The 24,669-nt window shown below is 33.2% G+C and overlaps 2 protein-coding genes across 2 annotated transcripts; both read left to right on the top strand.

Annotated features, from left to right (window-relative positions):
- Nucleotides 1-1,264: 1,264 nt before the first annotated feature.
- Nucleotides 1,265-11,859, top strand: LOC111695931 (sorting nexin-2). The gene is made up of 14 exons (XM_023465409.1): nt 1,265-1,429; nt 2,073-2,224; nt 3,152-3,256; nt 4,199-4,295; nt 4,496-4,541; nt 5,291-5,358; nt 7,227-7,311; nt 8,206-8,384; nt 8,983-9,038; nt 9,237-9,341; nt 9,663-9,768; nt 10,217-10,348; nt 10,698-10,769; nt 11,415-11,859. The coding sequence occupies exons 1-14, from the start codon at nt 1,349-1,351 to the stop codon at nt 11,568-11,570; spliced, it is 1,440 nt and encodes a 479-aa protein (XP_023321177.1). The 5' UTR covers nt 1,265-1,348; the 3' UTR covers nt 11,571-11,859.
- Nucleotides 11,860-18,249: 6,390 nt separating this feature from the next.
- On the top strand, nt 18,250-24,412 carry LOC111695920 (neo-calmodulin). The gene is made up of 6 exons (XM_023465394.1): nt 18,250-18,324; nt 19,642-19,706; nt 20,774-20,826; nt 21,507-21,617; nt 22,765-22,848; nt 24,270-24,412. The coding sequence occupies exons 1-6, from the start codon at nt 18,269-18,271 to the stop codon at nt 24,354-24,356; spliced, it is 456 nt and encodes a 151-aa protein (XP_023321162.1). The 5' UTR covers nt 18,250-18,268; the 3' UTR covers nt 24,357-24,412.
- The last annotated feature ends 257 nt before the right edge of the window (nt 24,413-24,669 follow it).

Here is a 24,669-nt window from a genome sequence, read left to right on the forward strand (position 1 = left end):
CAAACAAGGATATCAGGATAAACCTTTCATCCAGTCACAAAGAGAGCTGGATATAAGATGGACGTATCCGATCCACTTCGTACTTTGGATATCCAAGACTCAGAGGATATATTCAAATCCACTTTTAAGGTGATACAATAAAACAAAATTTTCATAAACATTTGTTTTTGTTCTTTAAATATATCTGAACAAAAAGTTTATGACAATTTAAATGACGTTTTGTAAATGATTATAAGTTGCATTCACATATACATTAGTTAAAATAATAGATAGGACACAAGATGTCGTCTTTTCAAGATTTATAAGCATTTCGTTCACAATAACCCTGAGGCAGAAGCCCACATGAGTTACGCGTAGTCGGCGTAGAACAAGCTCTCACTATGTCTTTTTAATCTACAGAGAGAGAGCCTATTCTACGCCGACTACTCGTAACTCCTTTGGGCTTCTGCCTCAGGGTTATTGTGAACGATATACTTATAAATCTTGAAGAGACTATGTCCAGTGTCCTATTTGTTATTTTAATTAATTTATGCATTTACACCATATAGCCATGCTCAATGATTAAAAAATTCTACTTAAAACTTAATTAATTGTTCACCTATCTTTAAAAAAGTTGATTTATAGAGTCAACCTTAAATCTTCAAATTTTTGTCCGCGCAAAAATTACGAAGAGATTTTTGTTTTTACACCTAAAAAATGGTAATTGTCATTTGTGGGTTCTCCTTAAAAGTGACTCGCGGATTTCAGGGCTACCCAGTACTCACAAAGGATGAGACTTCAGCGACGATTCTACGGAATTTATACGTTGCCTGTTTTCTCATATTCACGACTTTCTGCAACTGTAAACTTGTTTCTATATTTGCGTAATCATTAAATAAGACATTAAAGACTATATTCATGACTGGAGTTAATTTAACCTTGTCCTTTAGGTCGTCTTTACAGTCTCATCCTCATTGGGTAACTCTGTAATATCACAAAAGAAGAAAATTGAACCTAGCAGAAAACGACGCCTTTGTTTCTAAAAAAAGGTTAAAAGGATATCGGTTTAAATCGGGCGCGCATGTTTCTCATGTTTTTTCAAACTTTAATTTTTTCAAAATTTAATATATTGTTTTATATTTAGGGGTCTGTCGGTAAAGTTAAAATAACTGCACCTATTGAAGAGGTGAAAGCTCTGAAGGGGAAAGAAGAGGGAGGGAGGGGGCGGGGGAAAGAAGAGGGAGGGAGGGGGCGGGGGAAAGAAGAGGAAGGCAGGGGGCGGGGAAAAACGAATGAAATTAAAGAACGAGAAAAGATTAAAGATGAATCGGGAAGAGAGGAGAAGGGAGGTAGAGAAAAGATCGACGGTATGAAGATCTTCAACTGCGATCTCTCCCCGGATGAAGACGATCTTTTTAGTGATTGTCGATCACAACATTCTGGGTCTCAGGTTATTATATTTCCAATAGAGTAAGCCCTGTAAAATAGATGGCGCCATCGTTTTTTGGTTCGTTTATAAACATTCGACGTACGGTAATAAGGAGGTACAGGGTGTCCCACGAAACATGAAAGTTGGTGAATAGTTTTGAATGTCTTCTTTCATATACTGTATTAGATATTAAAGACTTTTTGCAGTTTTATTTAGTTTAAAAAACTTTACTCAAATATATTTTACTTAGAAATCAATTTTACTATAATATGGATGCCATAAAATATTTCTTATTATTCTCTTTGGTAACAAACAGCTTGAAATATTAAGGAAGAAGACATTTTAAACTATTCACCAACTGTCGTGTTTCGTGGGACACCCTGTAGTTTGATTTACAACGATTCCCTTAAAAACTTTGAATGATCAATTAGGAATGATATATCCATGCTCTTAATTTTGAAAATTAATTATTTTCTATTGAAAATTCTCTGTGAAAGTTAGTTGTGGATAGACGGAGTTGTCAAAACCAAACACTTTTCAAGCTAAAATATCGGCAATAACTTCCAAATTATTGATCTAACAAAGGTCTACAGGGTACATACAGTGGTGAATCAGAGTCACTTGAAATTTCAACAACAGTCCCTTTAAACCTTAATTATCCTAGGTTGGATTAGGCTCCGTATTAGAACCTGAACCTGGAGTAGAGCCAAGTTCAACCAAATCCTGTCAACACATTCAATCTAACTATCCAACCTCGTCCAGCCCAACCGGTCTCACTAGTTGGACCATAGGAGCTGATAGCACAATTTCAATCAGGTTAGTGTCTATAATACAGATAGCCCCACAAAGAAAGAAAGACGACTTGTGAAGGTCGTATTTGATAACGCCAAAATGTAAATATGTGTTTGAAGGTGTGTTCACTTATTTCGAAAAGAGGGAACGAATTTTACAAATTTCAGGAGTTGATATGCGATTTATTTAGTTGATCTAATGTCGATTTTATGTCTGCAAATACCTTTTCAAAATTCTCGAACATTCCCTTAATCCGTAGTTGTAGGAGTTACTTTAAAGAAATATGAGCCCTGACACGCGGTAGTTATACAAAGAAACAATTTCTTTTTAATTTTTCTCAACAAAGAAGTTTATTTTCTTGCGGCAGAGTTTTGGTGGAAAACATGGCGACATTTTTCTTAAATTAGACTTTCTTAATTCATTCAGTTTCAAGGTTAAGCTTCTTTATTTCAGCTCAAGGTTATCTCTTCAGATTTATAATTATTAGATTATATATAAAAATATTTAAAACCTGTTTGTCTGTATTTATCCAATAAACGTCAAAACGGCTGAACCAATCAGACCAATATTTTTATGTGTTAACTTACAAGACCCCAGGGAAGGTTTTTAGTTGGTCGAAATTGAAACAAGTTGTTTAAAAGAAAGAAAAAAGAAAATCCAGAAAAAAAATCTATTATTTTTTAAATCCACCAATGATAAGCTAAATATCCGTGAAATGATTTTCTTTAAAGTTCAAAGAAAATTTGCGCCTCGAAAGCAACATGAAAAACTAAACATTATTTTAAACATACAAAGACTTAAAACAAAATTTAGCCTTGCGTTTTTTTCTATTTGACAAGCTATAGATCGCTATTCAAGTATCATCCTGTGTGGGTAACAAACAGAATAAACCTCTAGCATAAGGATTTACAAAAAATGTCGGCCATTTTTAACTTTTTTGTTTTTATTTAGAACGGATGGACAGAATTTAGAAGAGTTTATATCTGTGATAGTCTCAGATCCTCACAAGGTTGGGGATGGTATATCCAGCTATATGGTGTATAGAGTAGCAATCAGGTAATATTTTACCAAGGAATGAGACTGAAACCAAATTTCATGTGACTTATCACTTTAAAGCATATTTCTGATCATTTTCAATAAAAAATATCTGCGTTTTTTGGTACACAATAATTTTAAAGGACAAATATTCTTATTGGATAAAAATTCTTTTAGGGCGAATATTCTTATAATAGCACGAATATTCTCATCAGGACAAATATTCTCAAAAGAACGAATATTCTCAAATGGACGAATATTCTAAAAGGACGAATTTTCTCTCAGGACAAATATTCATAGATGGACAAATATTATTTTAATTACAGAAATAACATTCTTAAAGAACGAATATTCTTATAAAGAACGAATATTCTCTTATGTTGAATATTATAATACAGGACAAATATTCTTTTAGGACGAATATACTCTTTTAAAGGACAAACATTTTTATACATCTTATAATAGGACGAAAATTCTAATAGGAGGAATATTCCAAAGGACGAATATTCTTATAAAAGATCGAATATTCTTATAAAAGGAGGAATATTCCATAAGACGAATATTATATAATATGACGAATATTATATAATATGACGAATATTATTATAGGACGAATATTATAATAGGACATATATTATAATATGACTACTATTCTAAAAGGAGGAATATTGTTATAGGACGAATATCCTCATAAGTCATGGAACGAATATTTTTATACAGGACAAACATTCTTAAAAGGCAAATATTCTCATAAAACGAATTTTTTCATAGGACGAATATTCTTGTGGGAAAATAATATCTTAATTTCAGGACAAACATTTTTAGAATTTTCATATATCATATCATAATTATTATAATTATATTATCATAATTGGACGAACACTCTAAGTGGAAGAATAATCTTATACAGGGCAAACATACTCAGAGGACGAATATTCTTATACTGGACGAATATTTTTTTAGGACGAATTTGAAATGTTTCCGCCGAGGGTCCTGGAGTGTGGTGAGACGCTATAGTGATTTCCTGGGACTACATGATAAATTGGTTGGAAAATATCAGGCAGATTTTTTTTAATAAAAACACAGGTTTTTTTTTGATAAAAACTTCTCCCCCCTTCCTTTTCAAACCTAATCTTTTTTTAGAAGTAAATATTTTTTTCAAATGTTTTTATCGCTTATTGAGGAAAATAAATGAACTTTTTTATTTTGAATTTTTCCCCGCCAAATCTTAGAAAATTATCTAATTTAATTTGCTTTCAGGCCCGGGGTAGAATAGTTCCCCCAGCACCAGAGAAAAGTATTATAGGTCAGTAATCACCTTTCTTAAAAATATTGGAACAGATAAAAAATCATTTATAGATTTATAAATTTTTAAATAAATTATTATTATCCCCTGTCAGTGTGACTGTCCTGAAACAAAAAACTGAATAACAAAGAAAACAGATTAGAATTTTTTAAAAAATCATAATATATTTAATGTCCTCAAGGGCATACTTTTTGAAACGCAAAATTATTTTTTTAACTAAGAAAATGATTAAAACTTTTTTTTCAGTGGTATTAATTTGGATTTTAATATTGATTGACATTTAAATACATTTGCATGTATTTCGTTAGTAAATCTTATTTAACGGATTTTTTTTAATCAATTTATTGTTTGGTTGATTAATTGATTAATTAATTGATTGGTTAATTGATTGTTTGATTTATTGTGTGATCAATCAATTGATTGATTGATTAATTGATTGTTTGTTTAATTGATTTTTTAATTAATTTAATTATTGATTGACTGTTTGATTGATTGTTTGATCAAACAATTAATTAATTGATTGTTTGATTGATTGTTTGATTGATTATTTGATCAATAAATTGATTGATGAATTGTTTGATTGATTGTTTGATCAGTCAATTGATTGATGGATTGTTTGATTGATTTTTTCATTAATTGATTGCTGGATTTGTTTATTGATTGATTGGTTGATTTGTTGATTGATTGATTGGTTGATTGGTTGATTGGTTAATTGATTGGTTGATTGATTGATTGATTGATTGATGAAGGAGCTACGAAGGTAAAGATGGGTTCAGTGGATGGACAAACTCCTGGCCAGGATAGTTTACAGAGTAAGGTAAGCAAAATTCTAATTTTACTTGGTTTGGAAATTTATTCAAAAAAAACAAAACAATTAGCATTGTACCACGTCCACACTTGATATTTGTACCCTACACGACCCTAATTACTGTTATGTACACGCCTGACCCAATCTACTGTTCTAGCTGTACTGTACACACCTTATATCTTGACTCTGCAAAACTCTATCTACATAACTGTACATCTCTAATACTTTGACCCAGAACGACCCTATAAACAGTACTGTACATGCCTGATAATTGAACCCTGCACCCAAAGAGAATAGAATATATATTAGAGAGGAATTTACTAGAAAAAAGTGTAAAACGGCCATTTTGTTGTACTGTTTCCATACTGCAGGTATACTTCACATATTTGCGCTATATAACCTTTTGGTCCCTGGAACATCATTTTAAAGAAAATCTAAAATTAATATGGAAAGAAAACCAAATTGAAAATGAAATAGGCTGGCTTCATAATTGACCAATGATCATTTTACATAGACCGTATGCCTTTCACTTTACAAACGATGATTTTCCGTTATAACTATAAATCAATTGATGCTTTTATTCGCCTAATTCATTTTATAAAGTTTATTTAACAGCTTTAAAAAATCCGAAATTGAAATGGATAGTCTAGGGAACATACTGTATTAACGTACTCTACTGCATATAATTTGTGAACATTTACATGATTTGTACACTTTGAACTCCCTTTCAGGCTGAAAGGGACTGAAAAAATGCATACCGAGAGATTGTCTAAATTCCTCTCTAATATATATTCTATTCTCTATGCCTGCACCACTCTATCTACCGTGATGAATACGCCCTTATATTTTGACTCTGCACGACCCTAGTGAGATACAGTACACGCCTTATATTTGTACCCAGAGCCCAAAACTTAAGACAGGGTATCGTTATGAAAACCAGTTTTAAAACCCGGGTTTAACAAATGGGGTTAAGCAGTTTTATGAATATCAATATTTTTGTAATAAAATATTATTTTTTTCACTTGATTTAGATTCTCCATTTTTTTCGAATCTCTTTAATCAAAATCTACACAAATGTTAAGACCCCAAAAAGGAAACTCGAGAGTTTCGTTCAACGATACTCTTTTAAATTTCGGGCTCTGTTAATTCCTGAGCCCAAAACTTAAGACAGGGTATCGTTATGAAAACCAGTTTTGAAACCCGGGTTTCAAGAATGGGGTTAGGCAGTTTTGTGGATATCAATATTTTTGTAGTGAAATATCATTTTATTAAGTTTCTTCATATTCTTCATTTTTTTAAATTTCTTAAATCAAAATTTACACAATTGCCAAGACCCCAAAAAGGAAACTCGGGAGTTTCGTTCAACGATACTCTTTTAAATTTCGGGCTCTGTACACGAAAATATTCGGTCTCGGTACGCCCCTATGCACCGTACTGTACATCTTTGATATTTTGACCCAGCACGACCCTATATATCCTACATCCACGTGTACATATACGCGGACAATTGAATCCTTTACGACTCTACCTACCGTATTGTAACAGTATTCGGTGCAACTTAATTTATGTACAGGTCACCTTATATTGTTTAAAGTTTATATATATGTAAAATTTTTGTATACGGTACAACTTAATGTATGTGCAGGCTATTTTCATATCGTTTAAAGTTTCTATATATGACCATTTTTATATTGTACAACATACAACTTAATTTAAGTACAGGCTATTTTCATATCGTTTAAGTTTCTGTATATAAACATTTTTTATATTGTAATACAGCTTAATTTATGTACTAGGCCCCCTTATATCGTTTAAAGTTTTTTTTTCAACTGAAACATGTTTTATATTGTACAACGTACAACTAAATTTATGTGCAGGCCACCTTCATATCTCTAAGAAGAAGTGGATTGGAGAGATTTATAAACAGGGTTGGGATGCATCCCGTTCTTAGACTAGACTCAGGTAATACAGGGAGACCTATAATATTGTGAAATAGAAAGATGACAACATTTTAATAAAAGACGAAAAAAGTTGCAGTTCTATTCAGAGTCTAGGCTAAAATTCAACCGCTCTTTCAACCGCTTTTTCAACCACTTTTTCAACCGCTCTTTCAACCGCACCCGCGGAGTATATGTTTATCATTTTATACTAAAGTTATGATTTGTTTACATAGTCAAAAGACACAAATTGTACACTACAGTGTACCCAGATCAAAGTTGATTTTTAAGGTATACAGGTAAAACAATTTGGGTTGTAACAACATGAAATACACAAACTATTTTTCTGAATTTCTTTTTCCTATTCCACAGTCTTGTACTTTTCAAATAAAAACTCGCCAGAAAAAGAAGTTGAATTTGAAAACAAGCATGGTTCTTATAGTTACCCAATCAAAATATGAGGCAAATCGGTCAAAGGGTTCCTTAGTTATTATCAAACAAACAAACAAACATCAAAAGAATCAGATAAACAGAGATTACTACTTTATATATTTGATAAGAGTCAAGAATTCCTAACTTTGTCATATGCCAGTCCTTTAGGAATTTTTTTTTGATAAGAATTCAGGAAATTTAAACGATTATACCCTTTAAACCTTTATATGAATAAGAATGACTGAAATGTCCTGGATTTTCTAACTAACAAGTGATTAGTTTTACTGTGGTTTCTCTATTAAAGTTAATTCGGCTTTATGCTGCAAACACGATGAATGAAATTGTCAGGATTCAACACTTTTCAAGATAGAAACATAATGATTTCTTATTTATTGTTACGTAGAAAGGGTTAATCGGGTACGCCAATCTTTTAAATGAAAGGTTACTTGAAATAATGTTGACAGTCCTTAAAAAGTTTTTTCTTTAGATTTTGCGGATTTTCTTGAATCTGGATCTGATCTGCCCCGAGCTTCATCAACTTCTGCTCTATCCTCTGCTTCTGTGTTGAAGATGGTGAGTAGGATGGGGGAGACGGTGAACAAGATCACGTACAAGATGGAGGAATCAGATCCATGGTTTCAGGAGAAAACTAGCCATATTGAACAGGAATGGCGACAGTTTTTCCACTTGTTATTTTGATCTCCTAATTAGTTTCAAAGTCCGTCATTTTAAAATAAAGTAAATCCACCATATTTCAATAATATGTCCAACATATTAAAATAAAATTAGTCCACAATATTGGACCGAAATAAGTCCACCATTTTTGCCATTTTTGAATGAATAAGTTCCCCATGTTTGAATAAAATGTCCATCATATTGGAACAAAATAAGCCCAATATGTTGAAATAAATTAGGTAATTTTATGGGAATGAGTCCGCCATATTAGAACAAATAAATCTCCCCATGTTGTTTCGAATAAAATTCATATAAAAAGTCCACCAAAATGGAATAAATTAATTCCACCATATTGAAAAAAATAATTGTCCACCATATTTAAATCAAATAAGTCCACCATTTGAAATAAATAAGTCCATCATATTGTAATAAAAAGTCTGACATATTAAAATTAATTAAGTTCACCATATTGGAAATAAAAGTCCACCATATTGGAACTATAAAGTCCACCATTTGAAAAAAATGAGTCCATCGTCCAAAATAAATAATTCCACCATATTAGAATAAAAAGTCGGCCATATTGGATTAGATTGAGAAACAGCTGCGCAAACTTCAGGGTATTGTGGAGAGTGTTGTTGCTTGTCGGTAAACTTTTTAATAATTAGTAAAGAATTGAAGACATCTATATTTTAAAGAAAGTACTATAACTGCTGTTATCAATCATCATATTTTTTTTGGAAATAACGATGTTTTTTCACATTTTGATCATAAAAAACAGTAATTAATTCCTGTCTAGTCTGAATTTGAACAAATTATGTACATTGTACATAGTCTGATTTCTAGAAGAGAACTGGCTGTTTCAACGGGAAATCTATCTGTTTCCCTCCTAAATCTTGCATCATCAGAGGAATCCATCCAACTAACTAGAAGTATTGAAGGGCTAGCCAGGTAAATATCCAACTAACTAGAAGTACTGCACAGTGTCCAGGAAGGGTAATATGTACTGTACAGTGTCAAGGAAGGTGAATTTAATGCACATGGTCCCGGAAGGTATATATTTACTGTACAGTGTCAAGGAAGGTAAATAAGTTCTGTACAGTGTCCAGGAAGGTATTTATATTAACTTTACGGTGTCCAGGTAGGTCAATATGTACAGTACAGGGTCCAGGAAGGTATTTGGTCAGTACATGGGTCCAGGAAGGTATTTAGTGTACATGTACTGGACAGGCTCCAGTAAGGTATATATATATATATATAAGAACTGTACAGGGTCCAGGAAGGTGTAGAGCAGACCCTTGAAGAGCAAGCTGATGCTGATTGTGCTAATCTACTGGAGCTGGTTAGAGATTATCTAGCACTGGTCTGCACTGTCAAGGTACAAATACAAAAAGTAAAATTTGAAAATTAAACAGATGGTTTACTTCTTCTTTGCTTTGGTACAGTCGTTGACGTATATATCAATACAATGAAGACAACTTACTTTCTTAATTTTGATTTCTACCATCAGAAAGATAAGTTTAATTAAAGAGAAGTTGTCAATTAACAGCTTCTCTTTTTTTCCAATCGTAAACTTGTTATTTTTTAATAGTGCTTGCAGGAATCAAAGAATCGTCAAAACATCATTTTATTGATACAATCGCAGATCATTGCATAAACATGACAATTGATACATCATTTGCAACCTCTTGGGCTACATTTTTATTATTTTAACTAAAACTTGCAAATTTTCAAACCCAAATAGTTTGAGACATCATATTTCAGCAAAATATTTTCAACAAAATGGCTTTTACAATTTAAAAAAATATATTTAAATTTCTAAACAGGATGTACTGGGTGAAAGAGTAAAAGCATTCTACGCCTGGCAGACTGCTGTAAACAACCTACACAAGAAGAGAGAGCTGCGAACCAGAATGGAGTTAGGAGGACGGATAGAGAGGTTGGGACCTCTATTAGAGGTTAGTCTTGGACAAGTTGGTCTTTAGACGAACTACATTAATAGAGGGATATGTCCGATTCACAACGGTACCTTTTAATAACATATTGTTATATATTAAAAAGATTTAGTTTTAAAATTAATTCATTGCTCAGACGGAGGTTTCAAAGGTTCTGATGTAAATCGAACATGTTTCTTACGAAATTACGCTGAGAGTTGATGATGATGATGACGATGATGATGATGATGATGATGATGATGATGATGATGATGATGATGATGATGATGATGATGATGATGATGATGATGAAGACGACGACGACGACGACGACGACGACGACGACGACGACGACGACGACGATGTTGATCAGGACGTAACTGAGTGTGAGGCTAGAGTTGAAGAATCCCAGGACAATTTTAACAAAATCTCCCAAGTTATCAAGGTAAATGCACTGTTAAAATCCAATATTTCCCAATTTTAAATTCAAAATCATGTTCAATGTGTAAAGAATTTAATTGTACCTCTATACATGAATTTTTTCATCCTGTACCCACCAAACAGACCAGAGCTGAAAACTTTAGAATGAAATATCCAGATATCCGATCGGTTAACTTCTCTGGAGTTTAAATTCATGTGGAGAACAAGCAATATTCAAACTGGATATTAAGAAACTTAATTTGAAAAGAGTGGTTTAAGCCTTAATCCTGATATCCACCATTCTAAAGTTTTCAGCTCAGGATGAAACAACTAGTTGTCAAAGAGCCATGACCGAGTGCATACACCGACTTTTGAACCAACTTACACACTGGCATTCAAAAAGTCAGTTTAAGTCGAGGTTTTGTCACCAGACTTTGCCCAGTTGGTTCAAAAGTCGGTGTTAACACCCATGCCGTAAAGGCAAGACTTTTGCAGAGTTTAACTTCACTTTCAAAGTCGGCTAAAAGTGGAGTTACTACAAAATTTTTGCCTTCACTCGAGTCACTGTTTGTTGGGTATTTCTTATTCATAAACATTTTGGTTAGAGAAAACATCCATTAAAAGTCTCATTTGTGTAATGCACAAATCAAAAATTAAAAAATTATTCTAGGTAGAGATTGACCTGTTCCAGCACTATCGCGTGTTTGACTTGAAAGCCCTGGTGCTCCGCTACCTGGAGGAGTTGACCCGCACACAGCTGGCCATACTCAACCATTGGGAACAGTCCCTTCCTTACCTTACCAGGGATTCAGCAACATCTGCTTAGTCAATTTAAATCTATTTATTGATCTCAGGATCTGTACATTGAGAACCAGAAAACAGTCTTTTTTAAATAAAAAAATGCCGGATTTTTCAATTTAACTTATTTATTTCTAGAATTTGGCCTAGGTATAAATATATCAGAAATATGAATCCCAAATTCCAAAAGATATGTTATTGTTAAAATTCTAAAAACAAAGATGACAATAGTTCCTTGTATTCTGGTTCTCCCTGTATATATTTACACATGTATCCCAGTCAGCTTTCGGTGGAAAATAAACAAAACTGTCCATTTTTTGGTATTAGGTCTGTCTTTAGCTTTAAAAGGAAAAACGACGCAATTTCAATTTACGCTCAATTTAAAGAGTCCAAATGATACCCTGAAAGGAGATCAATTCTGACAATTTAGTTCGTTGTTTCTTCTGCATGAATCCATAAGCCACTTTGATGATCCGCAATTAAAAATTATAAAATTTTGCATAGAAAAACATGGATATCATTTTTGCTAAAACCAAGAGTTAAAGTCGATATTGAGAAACTCATGAAAAGGAAGAATAACTTGAAATTTCGGTGACAATCTTTCCGGCATCCGGTCTGTTAATTATGAATTATAACATATAAAAATTAAATGCCTACTTAACCATCAAATACAAATGTTCAGGTAGTCATTGAATTCCTCCCAACAGGATTCCTCTCATGGGACTCCTCCCAACAGGATTCCTCCCAAACGGGATTTCTCCCATGAGATTCCTCCCACACAGGATTCCTCCCACACGGGATTCCTCCCATGGGATTCCTCCCACACAGGATTCCTCCCACATGGGATTCCTCCCACATGGGATTCCTCCCACACAGGATTCCTCCCACATGGGATTCCTCCCATGGGATTCCTCCCACACAGGATTCCTCCCACATGGGATTCCTCCCACATGGGATTCCTCCCACACAGGATTCCTCTCACATGGGATTCCTCCCACACAGGATTCCCCCCACACAGGATTCCTCCCACAGAGGATTCCTCCCACATGGGATTCCTCCCACACAGAATTCCTCCCACATGGGATTCCTCCCACACAGGATTCCTCCCACATGGGATTCCTCCCACACAGGATTCCTCCCACATGGGATTCCTCCCACACAGGATTCCTCCCACATGGGATTCCTCCCACACAGGATTCCTCCCACATGGAATTCCTCCCACAGAGGATTCCTCCCACAGTTGTAAACTGAGGATCCACATCTGATAAGATCCCTGTATTTGATTATATTATAGTGATCATGTATGATTTAACACTGTATCTGTCTGAACCAGCATGCACTACGAGGAGGTCAAGTATTTAGGACGCCATTTTTTATTTTTTTTTAGGAAAGAATATTTTAGAAGTGGAAGTATTTTTAAAAGATAGGAAATATTGATTCAAAAGAAAATTAGTAAACTAATTTAAAATAATTTTTTTTATAAATATACTATATACTATATTTTTTCTCTCTTTTTTTCTCTTTTTTTATTTTTTTTTTATTTATTCATCTTTTATATGTTAGGACTTTATACTTTCGCCTGGCAGGAGGATTGTTTAAAGCTAGATTGTCAGCTGCTCCAATAAAGTATTAAAATATGTACACTCATCTATACTCTGTATTCAGTGGGAGGAATTGTGTGTGGGAGGAATTCAATGGGAGGAATTCTGTGTGGGAGGAATCCTGTGGGAGGAATCCCATGTGGGAGGAATCCCATGTGGGAGGAATTCTGTGTGGGAGGTATCCTGTGGGAGGAATCCCATGTGGGAGGAATCCCATGTGGGCGGAATTGTGTTTGGGAGGAATCCTGTGGGAGGAATCCCATGTGGGAGGAATCAGAAAAGTTCCTGTATACGGCCAAGAACAACTAATTGTATAATTGTCCTTGTTCTCCTTGTTAAATCGAGAGAAAATGTCTTGAATTTAACAATGTAGCCAGAGAATTCCTAATCGTTAACACAAGAACAGTAAATACTTTTATTAGTTTAGAGTAAAGTAAACAGTGAACAGCATTTAGGGCATGTTTTTAGGTTCATTATGTTTACAGTGTTACCTTTCCCATATCATATTGGAATATTTCCCAGCTTTGACGCCAAAATACGCACATAATACTCAGAAAACATAGTATTTTCTGCATGTAACCTGTTATAAATTAGCCTTAAAGAATTTTATATCATTCATTTCATTCTTTTAAATTTTCTTATTAGTAAATATCGCAATTTAGAGTTAAAAACGATCTAATGGCGTGGGACACCCTATAGAAAGAATACAACAAAATTACGACCATGAACATTCTTTAAATATAACGATAAAAAGATTAATTTGGGTTTCTTCCTTGATTATAAATAGTAAAAAATTATGTACTTAATAATTTGGAAAGGAAAAAATAGGGAACCAAATGAAGACTGATAAAATTACGGGCAGTCGTCTGTATCAAGTTCTTTCTGCATAACCCTGTAATCTGCATATTAACAAAAAAGTGTAACTTTCAACATTATGTGATTCAAACAAAAGCTTATTTTTTAAATATCACTTTTTCCCACGCCGCAATTTATTGGTACATTCTACAATAATATTTATTTAAAAAATGATTTTAAAAAGTGTGTAACAAGCATAAACGATATTTCTGAAGAAAAACTGTAATCATAAATTCTTAAATATATAAACGGGATGTTCCAATAAACATGGGAATTAGGTGCATGCCGACATTATGTAAAATTTAAGTGTTTAATTCATTAAATAAAATCTTAATTGTCTAAACCTCTTCGTTGGCCATGTTTTCAGGAGACACAAGTCCTTTATATACAAAAAAAAATTTAAATGTCAACATTGTCGATTCAAGATTTGAAAAAAAGAAGATTTTTTTCCTAAAAAAAACACTTTTTTGAATACAACTTTAAACCCTAAATACTGATATTTACGTAAAATAAAAAAAAAACCGTTAAAATATTGTCAAGACGAAATGATAAATTCTTTCGATGTATTTAATGTTCAGGGTTTAGCTGCCGCATTTTAAGGAACATGCTTTCTTTTTAAAGAACAAGAAAAATGATCAGACAATTGAAAGTTTTAAAATAAAGAAATTAAATGTCTAAGAAAATTTTGCAAAACATGTGTTTCTGATAAAATCAAGATAAAAAGATAATACTGAATGTCATTAAATAAAATTGCTAAACTATTTATTAAAAATCAAAATCAACGAGGAATTTAGGTAATTTCTTCATTCCCATGTTCATTGATCCACCCTGTACAAAACTATTTATTGGTAAACATGCGCTAATAATTCAAGTCAACATTCCCCAGCTTTATCATGAAATGTGTATGTTATTTGACTAATTTTGTTTACCATGAAAGAAATATATAATTATCATATCGAGCATGATTATATTTCTATGTAAATCTGTCGTACATAAATAAATCTATATCAAATCTAGTTTTTGTTTTTATTTGTATAATTGTTTTTTTTTGTAATTCTAATTCATCACCATCATGAGTACAATTTAATCATCATTGGAGTACAAATCTGTCATCATAGGAAGGAAAATTCGCCTTTATTGGAGTAAAAACCCATCATTATTGAAGTACAAACCCAACATGATTTGAGTACCAATCAATCATCTTTGGAGTACTATCATTGGAGTTTAACTCCAACCTGATTGGAGTACAAACCCATCATGATTTGTGTATAGAAACCCATCATGATTGGAGTATAAACCAATCATCATTGGAGTGCAAACCCATCATGATTGGAGTACAAACCCATTATCATTGGAGTACAAACCCATAATGATTGGAGTACAAACCCATAATGATTGGAGTACAAACCCATCATGATTGGAGTACAAACCCATCATGATTGGAGTACAAACCCCGTCATAGCTGACAGACAAAAAAATAGAGTTCCGAACTTTTGTGTTATTGTCTTCTGAAAATACCAATCCGTATCTTTCTGGCAGATTTAATCCAAGTCTGCTCTCGAGTCTCGACCAATGAGAAATCAAAATCAGCTGTTTTTCTCGGATTAAGCACTTGATCAGTTCAATTTAAAAGTGTTCACCTAGGAAACGCGTTTTCATAGAAAAGTTCCTACCGAAGCATGTAATCTATAGAGTTTAAAACAAACGTAGAGTAATAATCACATTTTAAAACTATATTAGAGAAAAAATAGATGGATACATTTCCCTGGAAAACTTTTCAGGGAAAAATTATTTTATTCAAAGTTTAAAGTTTAGTCCCCCCTGTTCATAGTTTGCAAGAATCAATTACCTCCACTAGTCTCTTAGATTCCCCGCGGACCTTGAAAAAAAAATGTTTTTATAGAATTTCTAAAATTTTTCTCATTCTTTATTCCTGACAATCTGAACACGTAGCAAACATCGGCAACCGCACAATTTGAACTTAAATTAAAAATGATTCAGAGATAAAATCTTATAAATAGCAGATGTAGATAAACTACCTGGATTAAATAAATCAGTTTTACCTGGCTAAACCCTATTTCTGCTGGAGGGGGGGGGGTCAATTTGACCCCCCCTGTAGTTTTTTTTACATAACTCAAAAAGTATTGGTCTGAGGCTGTCGAAATTTCCTACATACCCAAAGCCCTCCCTTTAGGTCTAAAACCGGGCTTTAATACTAACTGCCTGAGTCCCTCCGGCACACTGCCTGAATGACTGCTTTTTCCCGTAACAAACTATATCTTTGTTTTGACCCACTTTCACTTTTCAGATTTTGATAAAATTTAGCTTTTTGGATCGCACAAGTTTTGCAAATCTTTTGCAAACAACCTGTCAAAGGAAATTTGCACAGTTTTAGTTTTTCTTGATTAAAAATCAGGTTATTTAAAATTTTGCAAAATTTTTGCATATTTAAAATAGCATGGTCAAGGGCTTTTCAAAAATGTATAATTTTTATTTTTTGGACAAATTATAACTGGATTTTGGAATAAAAAATTCAATTTTTGCAAATTTGCAAATTTTTTGCAGATTCTAAAAGTAGAGCACAAGAGCTTTCCAATGATGTATCATTTGTGATATTTGGACATCAAACATGGGATTTAGAGGGGGGAGGGGTCAAAATGCCCCCCCAGTATATCGTGGTTTTCAAGTACCCCAGCAGGGATAGGGTTAAGAACTGGTTGATCCAGTGGTGTGTGGTTTAACTTCTTCTCGCTATTCATTAAATCAGGTCTCAGAAGTTTTTTATAATACTCATTTTTTTCAAACTAAATTTGTAATTCATATATCTTTGTAACCTGGCGAAGAAACTTTTATTTTGTCTAGTTTGAAATATCACAAATAAAAGGATTTTAAAACGAGAGTATTAGACCCGTTCCTTTTTTATTTGTTTCAAAATTGACAAAGTTGACCGTAGGTTATGAAGTGTATGATTGTAGACTATGATGTACTCTGCACAACGATTGCACTGCTGACCCTCTGTATAGCTAGCTCAGGTTTAATTTAGTTTCAATAGAATAGTGACATAGTCCACAATAGAAAAGAAAGTGTTTTCTTATAAGATGTGCAGCGTACCCCCTTATTATTATTATTATTATCATTATTATTATTATTATTATTATTATCATAATTTTTATATTATTGTATGTGTGGGTATGTTGGTAGATTACACAATCGTTTGCAATTTTACCCTTAGAGTAAAGTGTAACCAGTTTGAGCTCATAAGCTCGTAATAGGGATAGTTCCATTGATTTAAACCCTTCAGTTCTCATACGGACCCGGAGCTAAGCTCGAATTGCAAGTAGTCTGGCCAATAAACAAGACAACGTATTGGCTCTTTTGTGTTTAGCTGTAGGTTGGACGGAAAGTGGAACGGATGATAAGTCGCCTCATGTATATCGTGTACAGATATGTATCTGTTAAAAGATGCCAGCCCAGAAAACATGCTTTTAACGGATGATTTGAACGCATTGAAGATTTGAACGCGTGGAAAACCAAAACCGTTGGACGGGGAATTCTATTTTAAATTCAAGTCAATAGGCATTAAACATAGCTTGACACAAGGGAGGAGGACATAGGATCAGCCTGGACGAAACCGAAAGTTAATATTCACGAAGGGTCGGAAGAAGTAAGATTAACTCGTCGTACGAGGCAAATGAAAGGCGGAGAGTCTGTCAGAGAGCTCCGGCTTTCCATGATTCATTAATAGTATCTTCTTATTTGTTCTTTTTACTTGTAAATACATTTTTTCCTATACTTAGTAGATTTACTCATTATATCACTTTCAGGCTTTAGATTTCCTTTATTTCATATTAACAATAGGAAAGTGTTTTACATTTCAAAAGTCAGACTTAAAAGGTCTTTTTGAAGAATTTGGGACATCTTACTTCATTTGTTTAGATCATGCTTGGTATTCAAATAAACAAATTTTGGTCTCAATTATTAAATTGAGAAAATTGAAGCCTTTTAAAAAAAATTTAAGTAAGGAAGAAAATGAAGGTGTGGTGGACCCCCTCCCCCTGGTTAGGGTTAAACTATGCCACGAACTACCATGTTTATGTGCATTGTTATTTGTCTTGCAAATGTGGCAGGAAATTTTATTGGATAAAACAAAATAAAAATAAAAATAGAAAACCATATTTCCTTCAAAATTGGTTTATATGTTTATATAATAAAGAACTATAGAACTATATAGAATGTTAAAATAAGTTTAATCTTCTTTTAAACAGAAATAATGGCGGACCATTTGAGCGGAGATTTGATTGGATTATATCAAGATGCATTCGTCAGGTCTGAAGATTATTCAATTTTCGTTCAAAAATTTATTTTCTTTTAACTGTTGAAATATGTTTAATCTTTTTTCATGATCATTTTGTAAATTAATTAAAAAAATTTAGGACATTTTTGTCTTTACTTTCTCCTTGAAATAGAGGATAAGAACTAACATATTATGGCTTCAAAAAGATACTGTTTGAAGGCGGGCAAAAAATGCTGATTTTTTCCATTAATTAAAAAGTTAACTTTTGACCAAATTTAATACACAGCGAAAAGTGGTTGAACTACGTAGACGCAGATCAACCTCTACCCTAGTACATCATGTCGAGCTGAATAAAAGTGGTTTAATTCAGTCTACATATAGTTCAACTACAACTCGGTGTTCATTAATAAATCTAGTCCGTATCTTCTTTAATTTCAAAGCCTATTTGATATCTGCAGTTTATCCCCTTTACCATATTTCTGACATACTCGCACGTGAGTTTACAGCTGCCCCCTAGCTTGTTCTATCCGTAGTGCTCGGATCTAGGTCGCAAGTTGGTTGGTCAGAAGTTTAGAAGAAGCTGGATGTCGCGTAAACACAATGTAAAGTTTTCAAAAAGATGAATCGTTAAAACAAAATACAAACGTTGGCACACTTACATTGAAATAAATTAAACTTTATTTCACTTTGAAATCTTTAATTTTATTAAGCATAACTTCATTTTCTGTAGAGCTTTAAGATAAAATTTAAGTTATAAAAAGAAAAAGTATAAAAATCCTCATTTGGACCAAAATACATTTGCCTTTCTTATACTAGTGCTTAAAACCAAAACTATAAAAGCTATGAGGTCACATGTCGTATCAGAAATGTAGAATACATTGTAACTTTTCCTTCTGTCTGGTGGAGTGTGCTGGGATCAGACAAGTACTTTATTTTATTTTCTTAATTATGTATCCATGGATTAGAATTGTGGCACCCTGGACTTGAAAACTTGAAATCAATTGAGTTTTTGTATATAATTTAGCAAACATTAAACTTACACTTTTTTCTACTATCTTTTCATTTAATTCGCTTTTACTGATCGACGAAAAAATTTCAAAGAGAAGAAACAAAAAATGTTTAGTCAAATTGGGATTGAAAATATACAGGTTACTTGGAGGAAGAGTTAAATCAGTGTGCACACTCACTATAAGCTCAACCCACCTCACTCTGCTGCACAACACTTGTTTTTTTTCAACCAAATACTGGGTACACTAGACGGGCCGGTATAGTAAAGACTAGACCGATATCTTTGTACTAGTTATGATCATGCAATTTCTAACTTATATGCACTAAGTCTGACTATTTAGGTATGATTTAGATGCAGACGGAGTAGTAACCAGTGTAGAGGTTGGACAAATAATGAGAGCAATTGGTAATTAGCCGAACACGCACCCTGAGGCCGAAATCAAAGAATTTAAGCCGCGTCTCAAACGTGGTTCAACCATGGTTGGTACCACTTGAAATTGTATCCAGTGTTTCGATTTTCGAGCCGGCGCGGCGATCAATTGGAATCGGTTTTTGACGGATCAACGACTCGGATTAAATTCTTTTAATCGGACTAACCAATGTTAAATGCGTTCGTTTTTTCAGCCTCAATTCCTTTGCGTTCAGTTTATTATAATTCAACTAGTTGTCTATTTTTGCTTTTTTCATTTAAAACGTGTACACCGACAAAAAAAAGAGAAAAAGCGACAAATTTATCTTTAATTGGTCAAATTGGGATCAAAACTCACAGCTTGCCAGGAAATTATATTTTTAAATGGATTTTGAATAACAGATATAATTTAACTGATTTTTCTCCTTGTCTGTGCTGTACAAAAACAGTCAAAACAGTCCTAATTCAACCCTTCCCACAAACTAAAATTTTCTAATCTCTATTTCTTTGCAAGCCGATATAGTGTTCACTGTTTGAATTTTCAAACTTTGACTTTTTGATCTAACACAATTCATGGTTTGAAATATTTGAGGTCTACGAGAATGAGCAGCAAAGATATAGTGATTAGAAAAGTTCTATATTTCCCAATTAAGGCATTATTAACTAATCTTTAATACATGACTTTCACTTTTTGCAGAACATGTTAATGATCATTTTCATATAGTTATGTGTATCGATAAATGATCCACATATCTCATTCCTTTATCTTATGAATTTATGGTCGAAATAATAACAATCAATTCAAATATAAAAAAAATTCAAATTCAGAACATTTTTTTTACCGCCTTTTGACCAACATTAACAACCTTTGATTCCCCCAACAGAGGGACGTTAAGTTACCTGACGTCCCTTGAGACAATTAAGTAAAACAATTCGTGTAACAATTCGCCCAATTTTATTAAAAAATACAACTACTTAAAAGTTTTACTAAACCACGGATTCGCTTGACCAATTTTGCCTGCAAAAGTGAAATTCCCTTAATTTTCCTATAAAATATATTTCAGGGCAGAACCCAAGTGAAGCTGAAATACAGGATATGGTGAATACTGTAGATAAGGTAAGATAGTACAAATGAAAAAATTGATAATATAATGATAAGAAACTTAATAATGAATAATTCAATAATAAAAATAATATTTTTGTCATTATTATTATTACAAAACAAATAAAAATAACAATTTGTATGGTATATGTACCTAAATAGTCTTATAACCATAAATGACATCCTCGTTTTCTGTATTGATATACACGTCTACCGTATCTTATAGTATTTATACACAGGACATTGTAAAGATTTTTCGTATTTGCTGTTTAATACTTTTCCGGCTGGCTTTGTATTAAGAATATGTTCGTATATGAGGTTTCTGACGCAATTTTGACGAATTTTGAATGAAAGGTGAAAATATTCCGATACTGACTGATGAACTTCGTTGTAGTTAGTTTAAACGACAACGACCCTCCATGCCCGCTTTACAACTGTACGCTTAAAAGTTTTAGCTGATCAAGTATGAATTATATATCCAAGTTTTTGTTTCTATAAACTGTATGTACTCATTCATGGTTTCGTTGCGCATTTCTTGCTTATAAGAAAAACTTGAGAAATTCACAGAAATGAACACTTTTGAGTCAGAAAACGACGTTATCTTCCACATCTTAAATCTGGCATTGCTATCTTTGCATGGAGGGTCACTTAAACTTACGCTTACAGTCCCTTTAACTAGTCGCCTGTTTGTTTAGGACGGAACAGGGAATATAGATTTCCCCGAGTTCCTGTTGATGATGACGATGAAGCACATTAACGAGAACGCCGAGGACGAGATCAGGGAGGCCTTCAAGGTCTTTGACGGGGTCAGTTCCAATTAACATTAAAGGGACTGTAAGCGTAATTTCAGGTGACACTCCAGGCAAAGATACCAATGCCTGATACCCTTAAAGATACCCTTAAAAGCTTTGTCTGATCAAGTATGAAATAAATATCAATGTTTATAAATTATAATCTGGAAACTAATTATTTTCAATTGTGGGTTCTGTACAAAAGTGAGTGTCGGATTCTTAGTGCAGGAAACATCTAGGAATTATCAGAATTAAACATAATGTTAAACCTAGTAACACACAACATCTTCTACATCATTAATCAGATCAAGGTTTTTTAAGGGTATAATCGTGCAGTACTGAAATTACGTTTAAAGTCCCTTAAAAACTAAAGTTAAATTCTCGGCTGAAATGAGTATTTTTTTTATGAAAAGCTAATGATAAATAGATATAGCGTTAAAATCCATGTACATTGTACATAATGATTGTTTGATGATGATGATGTTTATGTGTATGGTAAACGGAATAAAATGAATAAACAGCATTGTAGTATGTGTACTGTACAGAATTTCAATTAATGTACCGTATATTATGTATATACACTGTACAACATACAAGTTTGTACATAAACTATGAATAATTTATGCACATTATAATTTATGTAAATATCGCACACACAACTGTCTATAATGTATAATATATGCAAATTGTACAGAATGATTATGGCCGTACATGCACTGTTTATGATGTATGTATACTGTAGATGATGGTAATGGGTACATGAACTGTATGATTAATGTACAGGGTGGTAATGGGTACATGTATGTACATTTTACAGGATGGTAATGGGTACATGTATGTATTCTACACTGTACAGGATGGTAATTGGCACAGGTATATACACTGTACAGGATGGGAATGGGTTCATGTAGGTTCATTGTAAAGGATGGTAATTGGTCCATGGATATACACTGTACAGGATGGGAATTGGTACATTTATGTGCATTGTACAGGATGGTAATTGATTCATGTATATACACTGTACAGGTTGGGAATGGGTACATTTATGTACATTGTACAGAATGGTAATTGGTTAATGTATGTACACTGTACAGGATGGGAATGGGTACATTTATGTACATTGTACAGAATGGTAATTGGTTCATGTATGTACACTGTACAGGATGGGAATGGGTACATAAACAGGCAAGAGCTAGCCTGTGTTATGATGAATATAGGAGAGAAGTTAACAATGGAGGAAATTCAGGTGACATTACTATTACCTACGTTAAGACCTATTTAGTATTATATACTCCCATATATGTATTTATGTATACTAGTAAATCGCGTATTTGGTAGCAAAAGGTGGATAACTGTCAAATAAGCGAAAAAAATCGCGTATATTCATTAAACTTTTGCTGACAAATAAAATTTTTTTATTTCGAAATTTAAAGTATTTAAAGTACTTAGAAAGCTCTGGAATAGGAGGACAAAATGAAGCTTTCGTTTAAGTGCATTTGATGTATCTATAAAGCAAATAGTTTTAACTGTAGCACGAAAGAAAATAAACTTTCAAAGTGACGTACATGGATCGGTGTACACTGTACACTGTACACTGTACATTGCACAATTGGGGTATTTCATGTTCAGAGAACTATAAGAAATTATAACCTTGGTCTAACCAAGGTTATAATGCAATGAAAGTTTTTGTACTGCAGTGTACTGTCTCTGGGCGGTAATGTAAACACAAGACGGATGTTGAAGCCCGACAAGGGATCCATCATTCACATAAAAAATTAATGAAATATTCTGGTCATAGATAACTATTATGTGAATTATCAAAATTATCAAAATTTAATGCTTTTAACCTCCTCGGAGACTAAACGAACACTGATGCATCTATTCTTGTTTACAAATTCCGCCCAGAGAGAACTGGTTTCAATATGTACGCAGAGTATTTGCAACTGCAATTAACTTTCCTTGCATTATAACCTTGGGTCTAAAAGCCCTTCTTATATTCCATTTTGAAATCACCCCCATTTTTCCATCAAAATGTTAATACTCTGTAATTGTGGTTCTCTATAAAAGTGACTTGCTGATTTGTGTTTTGGAAGAGAATTATGTCTTTTCAATTGACATCCGACATCTTTCCATCTATATAATAAAACAAGACATTCGTATATGTTTTCTACAGCCGACCAAACGGCTGGACAGAATGGGCTGACATTTTTTGTGGATACTCATTGGCAGACTGGGAGTGACATTGTCTTTACAAAAATTCGATTTTTATTTTCTCAAATATTTTATTTAAAATCTGTTGATAAAGATGTCGGACTTACAGCTGTTTTATATTCTATAAATATTATATTTACTTTCTAGAACTCACAGAAATTAAATATCTACTTTATAATTTATAAACATAAAAACGGCGTAAAAGATTCTGTATTTATGTACACAAGTACGTAACATCAGCTGCAGTTGAGTTCACATTGTACACTCCGGCAATTTAAACACTTTTTAAGAGATATACACACAGAGCTATCTGTCCTCGATTAACAGTCAAAAGTTTACAGGGTTAAGTTGTAAATCGGACATTGCCCTATTTGTAGGAAGGGTCACTTTAAATTACGCTCAAAACCCCTTTTAAGGGTTTCATTTCATACTTTGCGAATAACCCTGTATTTTTAGGAGATGATAGATGAAGCAGATATAGACGGAGACGGTCAGATAAACTATGAAGAATTCTATGTAATGATGACGGGGGCGCACGGCTAGGCTCAAACATCATGTTGAAACCAATTGTAAAACTATCATTAAAAGTCGTCTTTATTCTTCGCGTTTCTGTAAATTCTTGAATTTGTTGAGTGAGACCCATAACACTGTGGAATAAGAAGACGCTATTAAACTCTATTAATGATTTTTAGTCCAATAAACACGAAACACGGAGATTCTGCAATGTGCAGTGTAAACAGACCCATTTCAATTAATAAGGTGATTTTCATGCATAAAACAATTGGTTTAATAACATTATTTTACTTGAATATCGTCTTCACATTCCACAGGTTGATAAGGTCCAAGTTTATCAGAA

This window comes from Eurytemora carolleeae, unplaced genomic scaffold (genome assembly GCF_000591075.1).
Source record: "Eurytemora carolleeae unplaced genomic scaffold, Eaff_2.0 scaffold162, whole genome shotgun sequence".
NCBI lineage: Eukaryota > Metazoa > Arthropoda > Copepoda > Calanoida > Temoridae > Eurytemora > Eurytemora carolleeae.